The following is a 12,888-nucleotide window of genomic DNA, read 5'->3' on the forward strand; positions in this document are numbered from 1 at the left end:
TTGAAAAAAAGTATCCTTCATTCTGTCCATACTTACACTGTGAATTAATACACAAAGACAGTCAGGCTTTAAATTTAACCTTTGGCTTGTATTCTAAATAACTGCTTCCTGTTTGTCGCCCAAGAAGCAGAGTCTAATCTTGTTAATTGTTGTAGTTCTGCATCTTCTAGCTGAAGCTCCAAAGAAACCTTTTAATCATTTCATATTATTGTATTTATATGAAGTTGTGGGATTTTTTATTTGAAAACATGCAAACTCCCCGTGCACCACAGATGTACAACACGGGATCTACAGAAGTAAGTTCAGAAAAATAATTAAAACTTGCATACATAAATAAAACGAACAAATGCAGAGAACAGCAGTCTGGACTTCACGAAAACAGATAAGTTCACTGGCCAAGTCATTCCCACCATTTCCAAATCGTTCTGCAAGCATAATCTAAGACCACCAAATGGAGGGCATGAGGAAATCAAATATTCCACATCTAGAGGTACTCTTTTTGAACATTCATATAAATTGTTTGATCTTAGATTAAAACGAAACAGGTAACTCGCAAATTTGCCGTGACCAGATAAAAACTGAGATACTTTAAAACAAATAGAGAGGAAAGACTCGGAATGCAGTCTATGGTAAATAGAAGGAAAGAACATTTTGGTGACCCCAGCCTTACAAGACGAAATATATTTGGTATTGAAAGAGAAAAGAGGAATGAGAATTCGTCAACATTCTGAAAAATCTAGTTGAAGTCGAATTGAGTTTAACCTTATAACGATTTCTCATCGGCGCAAATATTTCTCTTACCCTAGTATGAAAAAGCTTGAAGTCCTAACGATAAAAAAAATTTCTTGTTTAAGCTGCTATGAAATGATACTTGCTTACCATTAGCCGTTGCGACCCCGTATACCTTCTGCCGGTAGACATTCCTTCTGTTCCAGGAGTATGTGTACTTGATGGCAGGATCTGCTTCAAAAACTTTTTCAAACAGTATACCTTCTATGGAAATTCGAAGATGAATGAGCTTCAGGTCTTTCGGCACAGTGTCTGGGGTCAGCTGTAGTTGGATAGTAGAGAGGTAGCCTCCGGCCCTGCTACTATGGTATACCAAATGTAGATCAGTTCCTGGTATAGGGAGACTCTCTTGGATTACCTGAAATAACAACAAAGGGCAAGTTTCAGATCTTTTTACTTGAAGGTATCGCTAATTCTCCTTATGCCGTAAATTAATCTATTAGTCTTGAATGGAAGTATTTATATAGTAGCCGTATTACTGATTAAATTCATAATTCGATGTTCTATACTTGCTTCGTGTTTAAGTTTTATCTAAGCATGTTCATTACATTTTATGGTAAAAATGCTCAAGGACTATCCGTATATCTATCTATCTACATCCTGTACTCTCTTCTGGTTCAATGAAGAACACTACGGGGAGACAATTTTGGATCCTTTCCCGAAATTGACGAAACAACTGATCAGCCATACGCTCAGCATATGCAGCCATAAGATTGGAAGCGTTAACATTAAATAACCGCGCTCGACTGGAAATTCGGTTAACCTCAGCAACGGAACCCACTGGTCTGTGCCAAACATATAAACTAATAACAACCAAAAAAAATCTGAATACTTTCAGATTTTATATTACGCCCACACGGGCGTTTTTTTAACGTTTTGTATGTTACCTTCTTTTATTAAAGGTATCATTCTTTTCATTTAAACTATGAAATTAAATTCAATAGCAATAACACAAAATAATTTAAAAAGAGCCTATCTTTAGAATTTCCGATACACAGTCTCGCCCGCTGGAGGTAAAAATGTCTTTTTTTTTTCGTACAGTGTTGCCATTGCTCGCTTTGAAATCGTTGAGTTTCTTAATACAAAATTCCTTAAAGCTTTACAAAATATGAAATAGATGATAAAGCAAATTCCGCATTCCAGATTGGGGCTTCCAAATGACCATATTCAAAATTTGAAAATTTCAAAATTTGATGTCTCTAGTATCGTTGTTTTTCACAGTGCGAGAAACATACATACATGCACGTAAATTCATTATTATTTAATTTCTTTAAATATAATGCAGGGCTGTCATATTTGGTGGCAACAATTTGTAACGTGAAACGCCGTTTATAGTAAACCAACGCAAAATGCCAACACAAAATGAATAGCCCTTCTGGGCAAATTGCCCCTTTGGGCTAAAAATAATAGAGTAAGGAAGAAAAACATATACGGGGGGGGGGGAAACGATTTCATGCAAGTTCTCTTGCTCTTAAGAAATGTAGATAGAACATAATGATATAATATTTACTTGGTCTTAAATAATTGCTAATTTGCTCATGTAATATAATTAATTATTTATAATTACCGTGCCTTCGGTTTTAATAATATATTACACAATTTGTTGAAGTGTAGAGACACACATGTATTGTACAATTGTTTGTATTGTACAATAAATATTTCTTTGGAATGTTTGTTGCATATCCTAGTAAATGCTTTGCTTTAACTGAAAGTAATGGACATTCCCAAATACTCGTATAATGTTTAGCATCTGTCAGAAAGATAGATGTCTTCATGGGAACCGAGGGAGAGGAGGGAGGTCTTCATGGAGGAATTTTATGCGAAATTGCTTGCAGTCACGTTATCCATGGAGAAAAACACGAAAACATTTATGCAGCCAGCTCTTTATTACCAGTATTGAATAAATTTAAACTCCGCAACTAGTTAGACGAATAAGAAATTAAATTTGAGAAACATTTTTTAACTTTGTGCTTTCGGTGGCATTTAAATTATCAATTCTGTCAAACATTAAATCATTATACATTAAATCAATCAATCAATCAATAAATATCAAACATTACAAGTTTGCTCAAAAATTAAGTATTTGAAAACTTATACCAATTAACCCCAATCCCCCACAAAAAGGGTAAGCAGAAATGACAACATAAATTCTACTGAACACCTTCTTATCCTCTTTTTTGTTCGGTAAATGTTCTAAATTATACAGAATCTTTATTATATACGCTTAATCAAGAGGATGTGATTCAATAATCTAATACACTATAATACTTAGAAACAAGTGATGAATGTAATTTTTAAAGTATATATAAATTAAAAAAATGGAAAGATGGCCTTAGGAAAATACACTTGCGATTAATTTGGTATTTGTCATAAAACTATTTTCCCCCCGAATTTGTCTTGCTAAGTTAAAGTAATATTTGAAACCTTATCAACATCAGGATAAAGTTATTATTGCAATTTTCTTATTTCATTTGTATTGAGTTGTTCGGAAAGTAATTTTTTATGAAAATGAAAGAAGATATTTTTTATAGTGAATAAATATTTTGTTGAATTATATCTTGTTCATTCTGATCCAATACTTTTTGCCACCTTTCTAGGAGTTCCATGCTCATATTTTTTTTTTTTTTTTTTTTTTTCTGGCAAAAATATGATCCAGGTGATTTTTGACTTCATCATTTTGAAGTAAAGGTTTTACCGCCTAAAAATATAGAGATCGGAACAAATAATAATCAGAAGGTGACAGATCTGAATAATATGGCGGGTATGGCAGTATATACAAACCAAGCTGTAAAAGCTGTTGGTGGAACATTACCCCTTTTCTGTTGATCATTCCTGGCGTTTACTGTTTAAGTGAATTCAGTTTGTCAAGCTGATGACAATACACCTCAGAACTGATTTTTGTATTGTCCGGTAGAGGTCTAAAAAAAGAAGATTCCTTTGAAATACCGCCAAACGGATTGCATGGCCGTTTTAATGAATATCAGCTTTCGAAGTACTTTGAGCGGGTTCATATTTTTTACTCCATGGTCTCTTGCATTCAGTGTTGTAGACAACACACTTCTCGTTCCCAGTGATGATGCGCTTCAAAAATGGATCATTTTCTTGACGTTTGACAAGCAAATTACAAACGTCAATGCGAAGGCACAAGTTTCTTTCCTTGGAATAATGAGGAATCCATATGCCGAACTTTGAGATTAAACCTAGGCGTTTCAAATGATCATGAACGTTTGAATTCGATAAATTTAATCTCTCAGCAATTTCACAAGTTGTTGATAACCGGTTTGCATCATTTAATGTCTTTATTGTGCCTTCATCAGCTTTAACTTGCCTTCCAGATAATGGTGCATTTTCTAAAATTTCCGGATCGGAATTTTACAAACCAGTTTGGGCACCAGGTTTTTGTCAGTACACCTTCTCCATACATATTAGACAATTTTCCTCTTGATTTAACAGCAGTTTTACCTTTTCGATAGTATAAAATATATGCCGAAAGTATTGCTTTTCACTTTCCATATTTGAAAGGACACCAACCAAAAACTACTGCATAGAATCAACTGAACTTTCTCACAAGCAAGACTTGCTACATCAGCTGTTAAAACATATAATGATTATGCAGCTTAAGAGTGAAGTTTCGGTAAAAAAGTACAATTAGGCCCTCTGTTGGGGAAAAAACGAAATTACTTTCCAAACAACCCAATATATGAATATAATAAACAATGAAAGTTTCTTTTGATACATTCGACTGCCATAGTCCTTCGTTTATAATAACCGTTCAGTTCCTTCTGCAGTAGAAGATGTAATTATATTTCAAATGTTTTTGAAACCGTTATACGGGAATTCAGGGTGAAGTTAAAAATCAAATAAAATTTTACATTTATCATTGAATTCTAACTTTAAAAATTTATAATTTAACCACTTCTATCTGAAAGCCACATTTTTACAATCCAGAATGACATATGAAGGGCTCTGAAACGGAAGATTTGTTAATTCGAACATATACTTAAAAATATAGCTCTGCCTGAGATTTTATAATACACTAATTTAGATAGAAAAACCAAGTTTGAAAACTAATTGAAAGAAAACCAAGTTTTAAAACTAATTAAGTACTACAACTGACAGTAATAAATAAATAAAACGATTTTCTGATCGACCTCCTGAATTCCTATGCTTGTTTATTAACCATCAATGAAGTTTATTTATTGTTCAGAAAGAAACATATAATTTTGAGACTGAAACTTCTTGTTTTCGCAAAATTACCTGTGATTCAGCCAATATTGAGTTCCTTTCAGGACAGCCTCCTTGGAACCCATGTTTCCAAGTTGCCAGAACGACGGGCTTCATCGTCTCATAGTCATGATGAGGACAGGGAACTATCTCGGAATCTTTTTCTTTAGTCTGCTCTCCACGATCTCGAGTGAGGGTGATCTTGTTCACTACAACGATCTCATTCCAGGGTACAATAACTGTGATCGTTTTAGGTACAAATGGCTCTCTCTGTAAGTGAAGTTTAACAGCTCCGCCTCCATTCACAAGCAGATCAAACCTAAAAATATCAGTCATTTTTACTTGCTTGTTGTTTAGACAAAAGAATCAGGCTTAAAAACTTAATTTTTCATGCAGTTAATTCAAACAAATGCAGTAAAATCCATACAGTTGAAATACAAATGATATAACTGAACTAAGATAAAAACATCTGAATTACAGTATTATATTAGTGCATACTCTATTCATGTTTTAATTACAACGTAGAGACATTAGGCATTTTTTGAAAGCAGGAGACAGGAAAAATGAGCAATGCCTTCGCCGGGACTCGAACCTCGGACCTCTACGGGCCGAGTGTGCTGACCATTACACCACGAAGGCATGCTAAGAAGGCGGGAGAAATACTTTATATACTTTCCATTTTAAAGGGCGACTGGACATAAGGATACCCAATCGCCAAATGCTGGTGGTGGGAAATCATCATCCAGCTCGGACGCCACTATAGGGACATTAGGTTATTTCGAAGCAGCAGACATGAAAAATGAGCAATGTCCTCGCCGGGACTCGGATCTCTCGGATACGCGCCGAGTGTGCTCACAATTACACCACGAAGGCATGCTAAGAAATCGGGAGAAATAATTTATAACAGTGGAAATTCGTAAAATAACAGAAACTAGAAAGTATAAAGATGAAAACTTTGTAAATAAGTCCCACTGTTAGTGTGTTAGTGAAGGAATATATGAAACAGATGACAAATGTATTTCACAGTTAGCGGGACAGATAGTTTTCATGAACATCACACTACGAAGGGTACGGACTGATACTGTAAACGCAAGTGACTTCAGGTACTGCACAAAGAATGTGGACAGTTTGCTCGTGCACCCTCATGCACGTGCGAAATTTCAAATGGTGTTCCCGAACGAACCTTAGCAAAATTATTACGGATATACTAAAAACAACACTCTGAAATAGAGATGTGCACCCTAAGCATATTAGTGTAACATACTAGAACTGAGTTTCATCAAGCTTAACCTTTCTCGTGGCTCTTGGATATCAGTTCCCGAAATTGAGAATTAAAGTTACAGAAAAAGAGAATTTCCCCTCCCCCCCGAAAAAAAAAACAGAAGTCATAAAAAATGTATTAATTCTCTTTTGAATAGGCTCGATTTGGTCGTAAGAGCAAGATACTTGAATACCTGAGGCAAATATAGGATATCAGCTTCTAAATTTCAATAATATTTAATTAGTATATAAGGTATTTTCTCCCTCCTTTCCGCATGCCTTCGTGGTGTAATTGGAAACGTATTCGAGAGATCCAGGCTTCGAGTCCCGGCAAAGCCACTGAATATTTTTCACGCTTCCATTTTCAAAAGAAAAACCTAATGATTCTACACATGCTCCGAACTAAAAAAGTGGTGGATGATAATTCGTTACCATTAGAGTTTGGCGACTGGATCCCCTAATCCCCAGTCACATTTTAAAAGGGGGAGTATATAAGGTATTTTCTTCCTCCTTTCCGCATGTCTTCCCGTTGTAATTGGAAGCATACTCGATGCGTATTCGAGAGCTTCAGAGTTTGAGTCCCGGTCAGGGCCCTGCACACTTTTCAGATCTCCAAAAAACTTAACGACTCTACAAATATAGCAAATGAGCAGTTTTGGTAAGAAAAATAAGAAACGTGCATATAACGTCAACCGAAAATGGACTTTTATCCGCAAAGGGCAAAGGTTATGACATTAGATGAACAACAACTAAAATACGACGCACTGGAAAGAGCGAGCTATATAAGGGTATAAAGATAGCTTCTCTTTATTGATTAGGAGCATTTGGTTTTTGTTACTTTTTTAAAGACGTGTTTTTTGCGTTAGAACATTTACAGGAAGCATGCACAAACGTACTACTTGCCTTTCCAAATACTAAACAAATTGTCTACATTCTGTTGTCATATATTTTTGCTTATTATAGTAAAATTTAACAGTATTTCAATCATCTACTCTTTTTAAAAAACTGTCGTTTTATTCTTTGCATTACATTCTTAGAATTTAGAAATGTGAAAAGTTAACTACAAGGAAGGGCACATATTTGATGACTGAGGGTTGACCTTCGATTACAACTTCCAGTGCGTTTAACACTTTTTCAAGAATGAATATTTCTCAACGTTAAAGCTTGAGTGGATTTTTAAGAGTAACTAAATAGTATATTCAGAAGGACGTTTACATTTTTGACGCAACAGTGATTGTGACAATAACGCAGCGATAAATTGTGAATTCTCCTGGTGTTTACCGAGGCACACTAGCGACCGAGCGGTGAAGTCGCTGAACACTAGTAGTTCGGTCCGAGGTTCGAATCCGCGAAAGGGCTAACTGCATGGGTGGTTTCTCCATGTGTAACGTGTATACTATCCAGTTTCCCTTAGAAAGTCCCCCCCCCGAAGGCATCCCTCAGGCAGATAACCCTCGATGCTTTGTAGTAATCACATAAACCAAACCAAATCAAATCAATGCTGGTGTTTACTTGTAGAAAATAAAGGTTGCAAAAATAACTCGTTACATGGAAGATAACGACTTAATGTAATTAATTTGCTCGGAAAACTCGAAGAGAACTCTGAGAAGAAAGCTGTTGAGCTTATTGGAATCTGCTGTCAGATACAGCCTTACTCATTATGGGTGACATACATCTGTAGCTATGAGTACTCTCATATTCACAATTTTAATGATGTTTCTTCATTATTTTTAATAAATATTTCCGTATTCATTATTTCAACACTCTTTTCCTTTCTGCGGGGAAAGGCTATGTATCGCGAAATTATTTGTGACGGTTGGCGGCGAACATGGAGGCCTTTTATTATCAGATAATTGAATAAAAGTTGGTTGGATGGTTTGGGAGATTATGGCAAAGTATACTAAGGCTACTCGCCTAATGTAAGAGATGCCTTCGTGGAGAACTTTCTAAGGGAATCTGCAGCCGACTCGTTCGCCTGGAATCGGACCCGGTCGGGACGCGTGATGGCAAACCGCACATTGAGTTGATCAGTGTTGTCGAATTTAGCTTACTGCGCATACTCAATGGTGTACCATTGGCTCAGGAAGAAATACTGGCGACTAAAGCATAAACAACCCTACACAAGCCTGTTCGTCATGTAGGTATCATCGACTGTTTACAGTTGCAATAATACGTACATTTGTTTGTGCTTATTGCATTTGATTCTGTTTCATTTCATTTTGGTTTATTTTTTCATAAATATTACATTTAATATATGTATTATCAGTTATATTTATAATAATTTCTCTGACTTTAAATTCAATAATTTAAACTGGATTTATTCTTTAATTTGTTAAAGCATATACGAATGAAGGAATGGTAAATACTCATTAGCTTTTATTCCTCGGAAGCATAATCAATGAAGATGCAGCTAATATAGCTTGTAATGTTTCCTGTTTTATAATCCTTCTTAAACGAAAATTTGCATAGTTTGCAATCGATATTTACACTCTAAGTAATGAAGCAAATTAAAACTAACAAGTTTAAACCTCCGAACTGTTTACGCCCAGATAACAGAATATTAACCATATACCGTTTGTCTTCTTTTAAAATTGCGCCAAATCGTCTTCTGGGCATACGCAATATACGAAATTCGTTTAACATCGATTAACTGAATGTGCGGTCTGCCATTACGGGGTCGCGGCAGGACAACCAGTTTTCAGCAATTTTACCACTCTGCCGCCAGTGGGTTATTTCAGTAAAAAACTGTAGAGTCGTTAGTTTTTTTTTTTTGTTTTTTTTTTTTTGTTTTTTTTTGTTTTTTTTTGAAGCTGTTAATGTGAAAACCGCTGGGACTCGAACCTGGACCTCTCGAATACGCGCCGATTGTGCTAACTGTTACACCACGAAGGCATGCTGGAAGAAGGACGAATATTTTTCTAGTTAAAAATTAAATATTTCAGAGCTGTAATACTATACTGAGGAATTACAAAATTGGTTTATTGTTCGTTAAAAATAATATTTTAGAATTCTAGATAACTATGGAAGTTTTAACCTATTTTTATTATATTCCACATCTAAAAGGTTCCGCAAGAAAAATAATCAAGCTGAAAAGCACACGATGCAGAAACAGACATAAATATTTTAAGGTAAAATTAAATATATAATTATATATGTAATATATATAAAAAATACGATAGCTGTTTTAAAAAAAATAATTGGCGATCTCAAAATTAACATTTCTAGATTTGGTGCTCTCCCCCTAAATTCATCTGTTCTCTCAAATTCGAGATTTTTCTACTTTATGTAACGCTACTGGGAAAGGGCAACTTAAACTAATACTATCAACAAATCACGAATTAGCTCTACTTATACCTCAGACTTGATATAAATACTGTTGGCAGAATAACTACGTCATTATTCCGCTAGCTTGTACCTTGCTAATATCTCCTCGCTTCGCTTCTGTAAAATGCCTGCGTCATTCTTTTCAAAAAAAGAATGTGCGTAAAATATTATCGTAATTGTATGACTAAAGAGTATGTTGTCTACGCGGAATTATATTAGTGTGCCTGCAAATCTGCGAATAAAGATGAGAATTGGCTAAATCTAGTTTGGTATCAACTCCTTCCTCTCGCTATACCACGCAGCCATCGGGACTGTGCTTCGAAATTATCACATATATATATGTAAGATTAAAAGAATGTAAATCAAAATTATAATTTAAACTAACGGGTAACCCGTTAATCCTTTCCTCTCTGTTCTAAAAATGGTGATAACTTCTCTGGATTGCCTCATTTCTAGTCATTGCGTTATGACGTAGCTAATTGGGAACCTAAACTTGGAGAACTTAAAAAAACCTTTCTCTTAAGAGCCTGCAATATTGGGTAAGTGCGTCACTTTCAGTTTGAACTTCTGTGCTGATTGTCGTCGGTTCGTTTTGCTCGCTTCCTATCGCAATAATACTATTAAAAATGTTAATGTTCTCGAATAGGCCCGATTTAAGTGCCCAGTGAACCGCGGCCGTAAATGTCAACTGAAAATAAAAAAAAAATGGAATTAAAACCACCACGACTGCCAGGTTTATTAGATATTACCAAGTGAACATATTAGCATACTACGCTATCAGAATTCCTACTTTTCAATATGGATGTACGATCTATCCTATCTAGGTATTACGCATCAACACTGTTCCGTCTTTTTCTTGTTTTCATTACATATATATATATTAAAAAATAACTTTCTAAGGACGGCAGCTGTCTTTTAAACTGCAGCTTTCTAATACCTAGGTCTGCGGCACTCAACAATAAGGCGAAGGATGAATAAATACTACTAAACCTCTGCAAAACATCGACGCACATGGCGACTCTTCTAACGTTTCTCCAAGATTAAACATCTTACAAAAAATAAACTTCTTCAGAAAACTTTCCAACTTTATTGACTCTCCCCTCAAAAAGAAAAGGGCAAAAAGAAACTCGCCATATCCAGCGAAGAACGAGTGTGGGACATAAAAATCAGCTTTAGATTGACGTCCAAGGAATAAAATTCATAAATATATATTATCGTTTGCGGCCACGAGTTTGTGTCGGCTGAAGCAGCATCACCTGTCAAACGCGACCGCCACCCTTACTCCCTTCTTCCTGCCATGGCTCCGTATGACGTCCAATTTCTATTCCGACCAATGAAAGAAGAGCACAACGAGTTCAAGTTGATTGGCACTGCCGGAGATTATAAGTGACGTGAATTTACCCCTAAATATATTCGTCGGGCTTCGAAACGATTTCTGAAATATTTAACCGTAAAAGTCTAAAAAGGGAAACTTAAATTTGGACAGTCAGTCAAGAATGAAATTTTGGATTATGCGAAGGAGATAATAAGGATGATTTCTTAATGTTGCTGATGAAGTTAAAGAGTCTAATTTTCGAAACTAGCGGAAGTACCCCATGGCAGTTAAGTTAGATTGAGGGTAATGTATCTAACAACAGAGAGAACGGTACCCCTCTAATCCTTCTCTGAAAACGCTGCAAAAAATAAGATTCATAGTTATACATTTTTAAGTTTGATTGTGAGATGGAACTCATTTAAAATATTTCGATAGAAAAATAAACTAATTCTCTCTCATGATATTAGACACAATGGAACGCAATTTTTAATGATTTTCGTCTTTCTAATCAAATGGTTGTCAAAGCTAAAGTTCCATCCAATATTTCACCTATATTCAATCTTAGTCGATTAAATGTGGCAAAAAATGGATCATAATTGATCAGAAATCAGTAACCCGAACAAACAAACACACAAACACGCATCCTTCTTTATATATATGTAAATTTTTGTAAAAACTTGCAAATTTTTGATTAACAAACTCTACGATTTGAAAGCGAGCAGTAGCGACACTTTTCGATATAAAGCATTTTTATCTCCAACGTACGAGACTGTTGCCACTGGGATAAACAAGTGCGAAAATTAGTGTTTTCAGAGTTTTTAATTAATATTTCGGCTGATTAAAGTCATTCGAAGATGGGAACAGTCGAAATGGCTTTCGACGAATTTTTGGAATCGGGAATAATGTATTTAATGTTTGGCAATGATATTTCAATTTCATGTAAAACTTAGAAACATTTTATTAAAAAACTCTACGATTTGAAAGCGAGCAGTGGCAACACTTCTCGAAATAAAGTACATTTTCATCTCCAGATTGCGAGACTGTTGCCACTCGGAAAAATGAGGGCGAAAATTAGCGTTTTCAGAGTTTTTAATTCATATCTCTGAAGAGTGCAGCTGGATTGCGTAAGGCGTTGATTATTGTAGCGTCACTAAGGACAAAGATAGAAAACACTGAAAAAAAAGCATGAGGATGTTGTAGCACTAATTATTGGGCAGTGCCCCAGCAATTAGTGCACCGTGAGGCACACAAACGTTCACTAACACTTCACAAGAAGATGCATTCGGATTAGTAATCACCCTCCTGAATTCGGATTAGTAATTACCCTCCTGAATTAATAGACCCTCCAAAGTCGTAGAGGCATTAGGTATTTTTTGAAAGCAGAAGCGTTGAAAAATGAGCAACGTTTTCGCCGGGAATCCAATCACGACCTCTGTAATACGCGCCCAGCGTGCAGGCTACCGCACTACGAAGGCATGCTAAGAGGGCGGGAGAAATACCTTATAAGGTGACTAACTATGACGTTGGAAATATACATTTCCCTACTTCCATGGTTCTGTGTACCCACGTGCTCAAAAAAATATTTTTATAAATCATCGTTGTATAAAAATTTCCTAGAAGAGCATTACATTCATATGCTATAGAAAAGCAACGCTGCTAAGCTGACGCCTAGGTTAGGTTTCTAGATTAAAAATAATTTTAGACAATTAAAATGAATTGAATTAGTGCAGGAATTTCTTCGAGATGAGAAGTTAAGTTGAAGCAAAGACAGTTGCAAAATCATGAAGATGTTCATTATCAACTATAAACAAAATGATTAATGCTGATTTTAATCTTAAGATAAAGAACAGAACGTAATACGCATCACCTTTCAGCAAAAAATATCGCCGTACGCAGAACGTGCTGCAGAATTCTTTATGAGAAACATCTATCCGGATAAAAATAGAAAAACGTTGTCACAATAGATGTATCGTGGG

At 35.5% G+C, this 12,888-nt stretch overlaps 1 protein-coding gene across 1 annotated transcript in view; it reads right to left on the minus strand.

Annotated features, from left to right (window-relative positions):
- The window catches only part of LOC118193542 (teneurin-m-like), an 826,904-nt gene that overhangs the window by 84,687 nt on the left and 729,329 nt on the right, over window positions 1–12,888 (minus strand). Inside the window, exons 18-19 of the mRNA XM_085808642.1 lie at window positions 5,047–5,332; window positions 880–1,147 (exon numbers count right to left, since the gene is read on the minus strand). Of these exons, the coding sequence (XP_085664768.1) occupies window positions 880–1,147; window positions 5,047–5,332 (554 nt within the window). The remainder of the gene's footprint in view (window positions 1–879; window positions 1,148–5,046; window positions 5,333–12,888) is intronic.

This window comes from Stegodyphus dumicola, chromosome 1, assembly GCF_044657685.1.
Source record: "Stegodyphus dumicola isolate Sdum_Otavi_A_Nest chromosome 1, ASM4465768v1".
NCBI classification, from domain to species: domain Eukaryota; kingdom Metazoa; phylum Arthropoda; class Arachnida; order Araneae; family Eresidae; genus Stegodyphus; species Stegodyphus dumicola.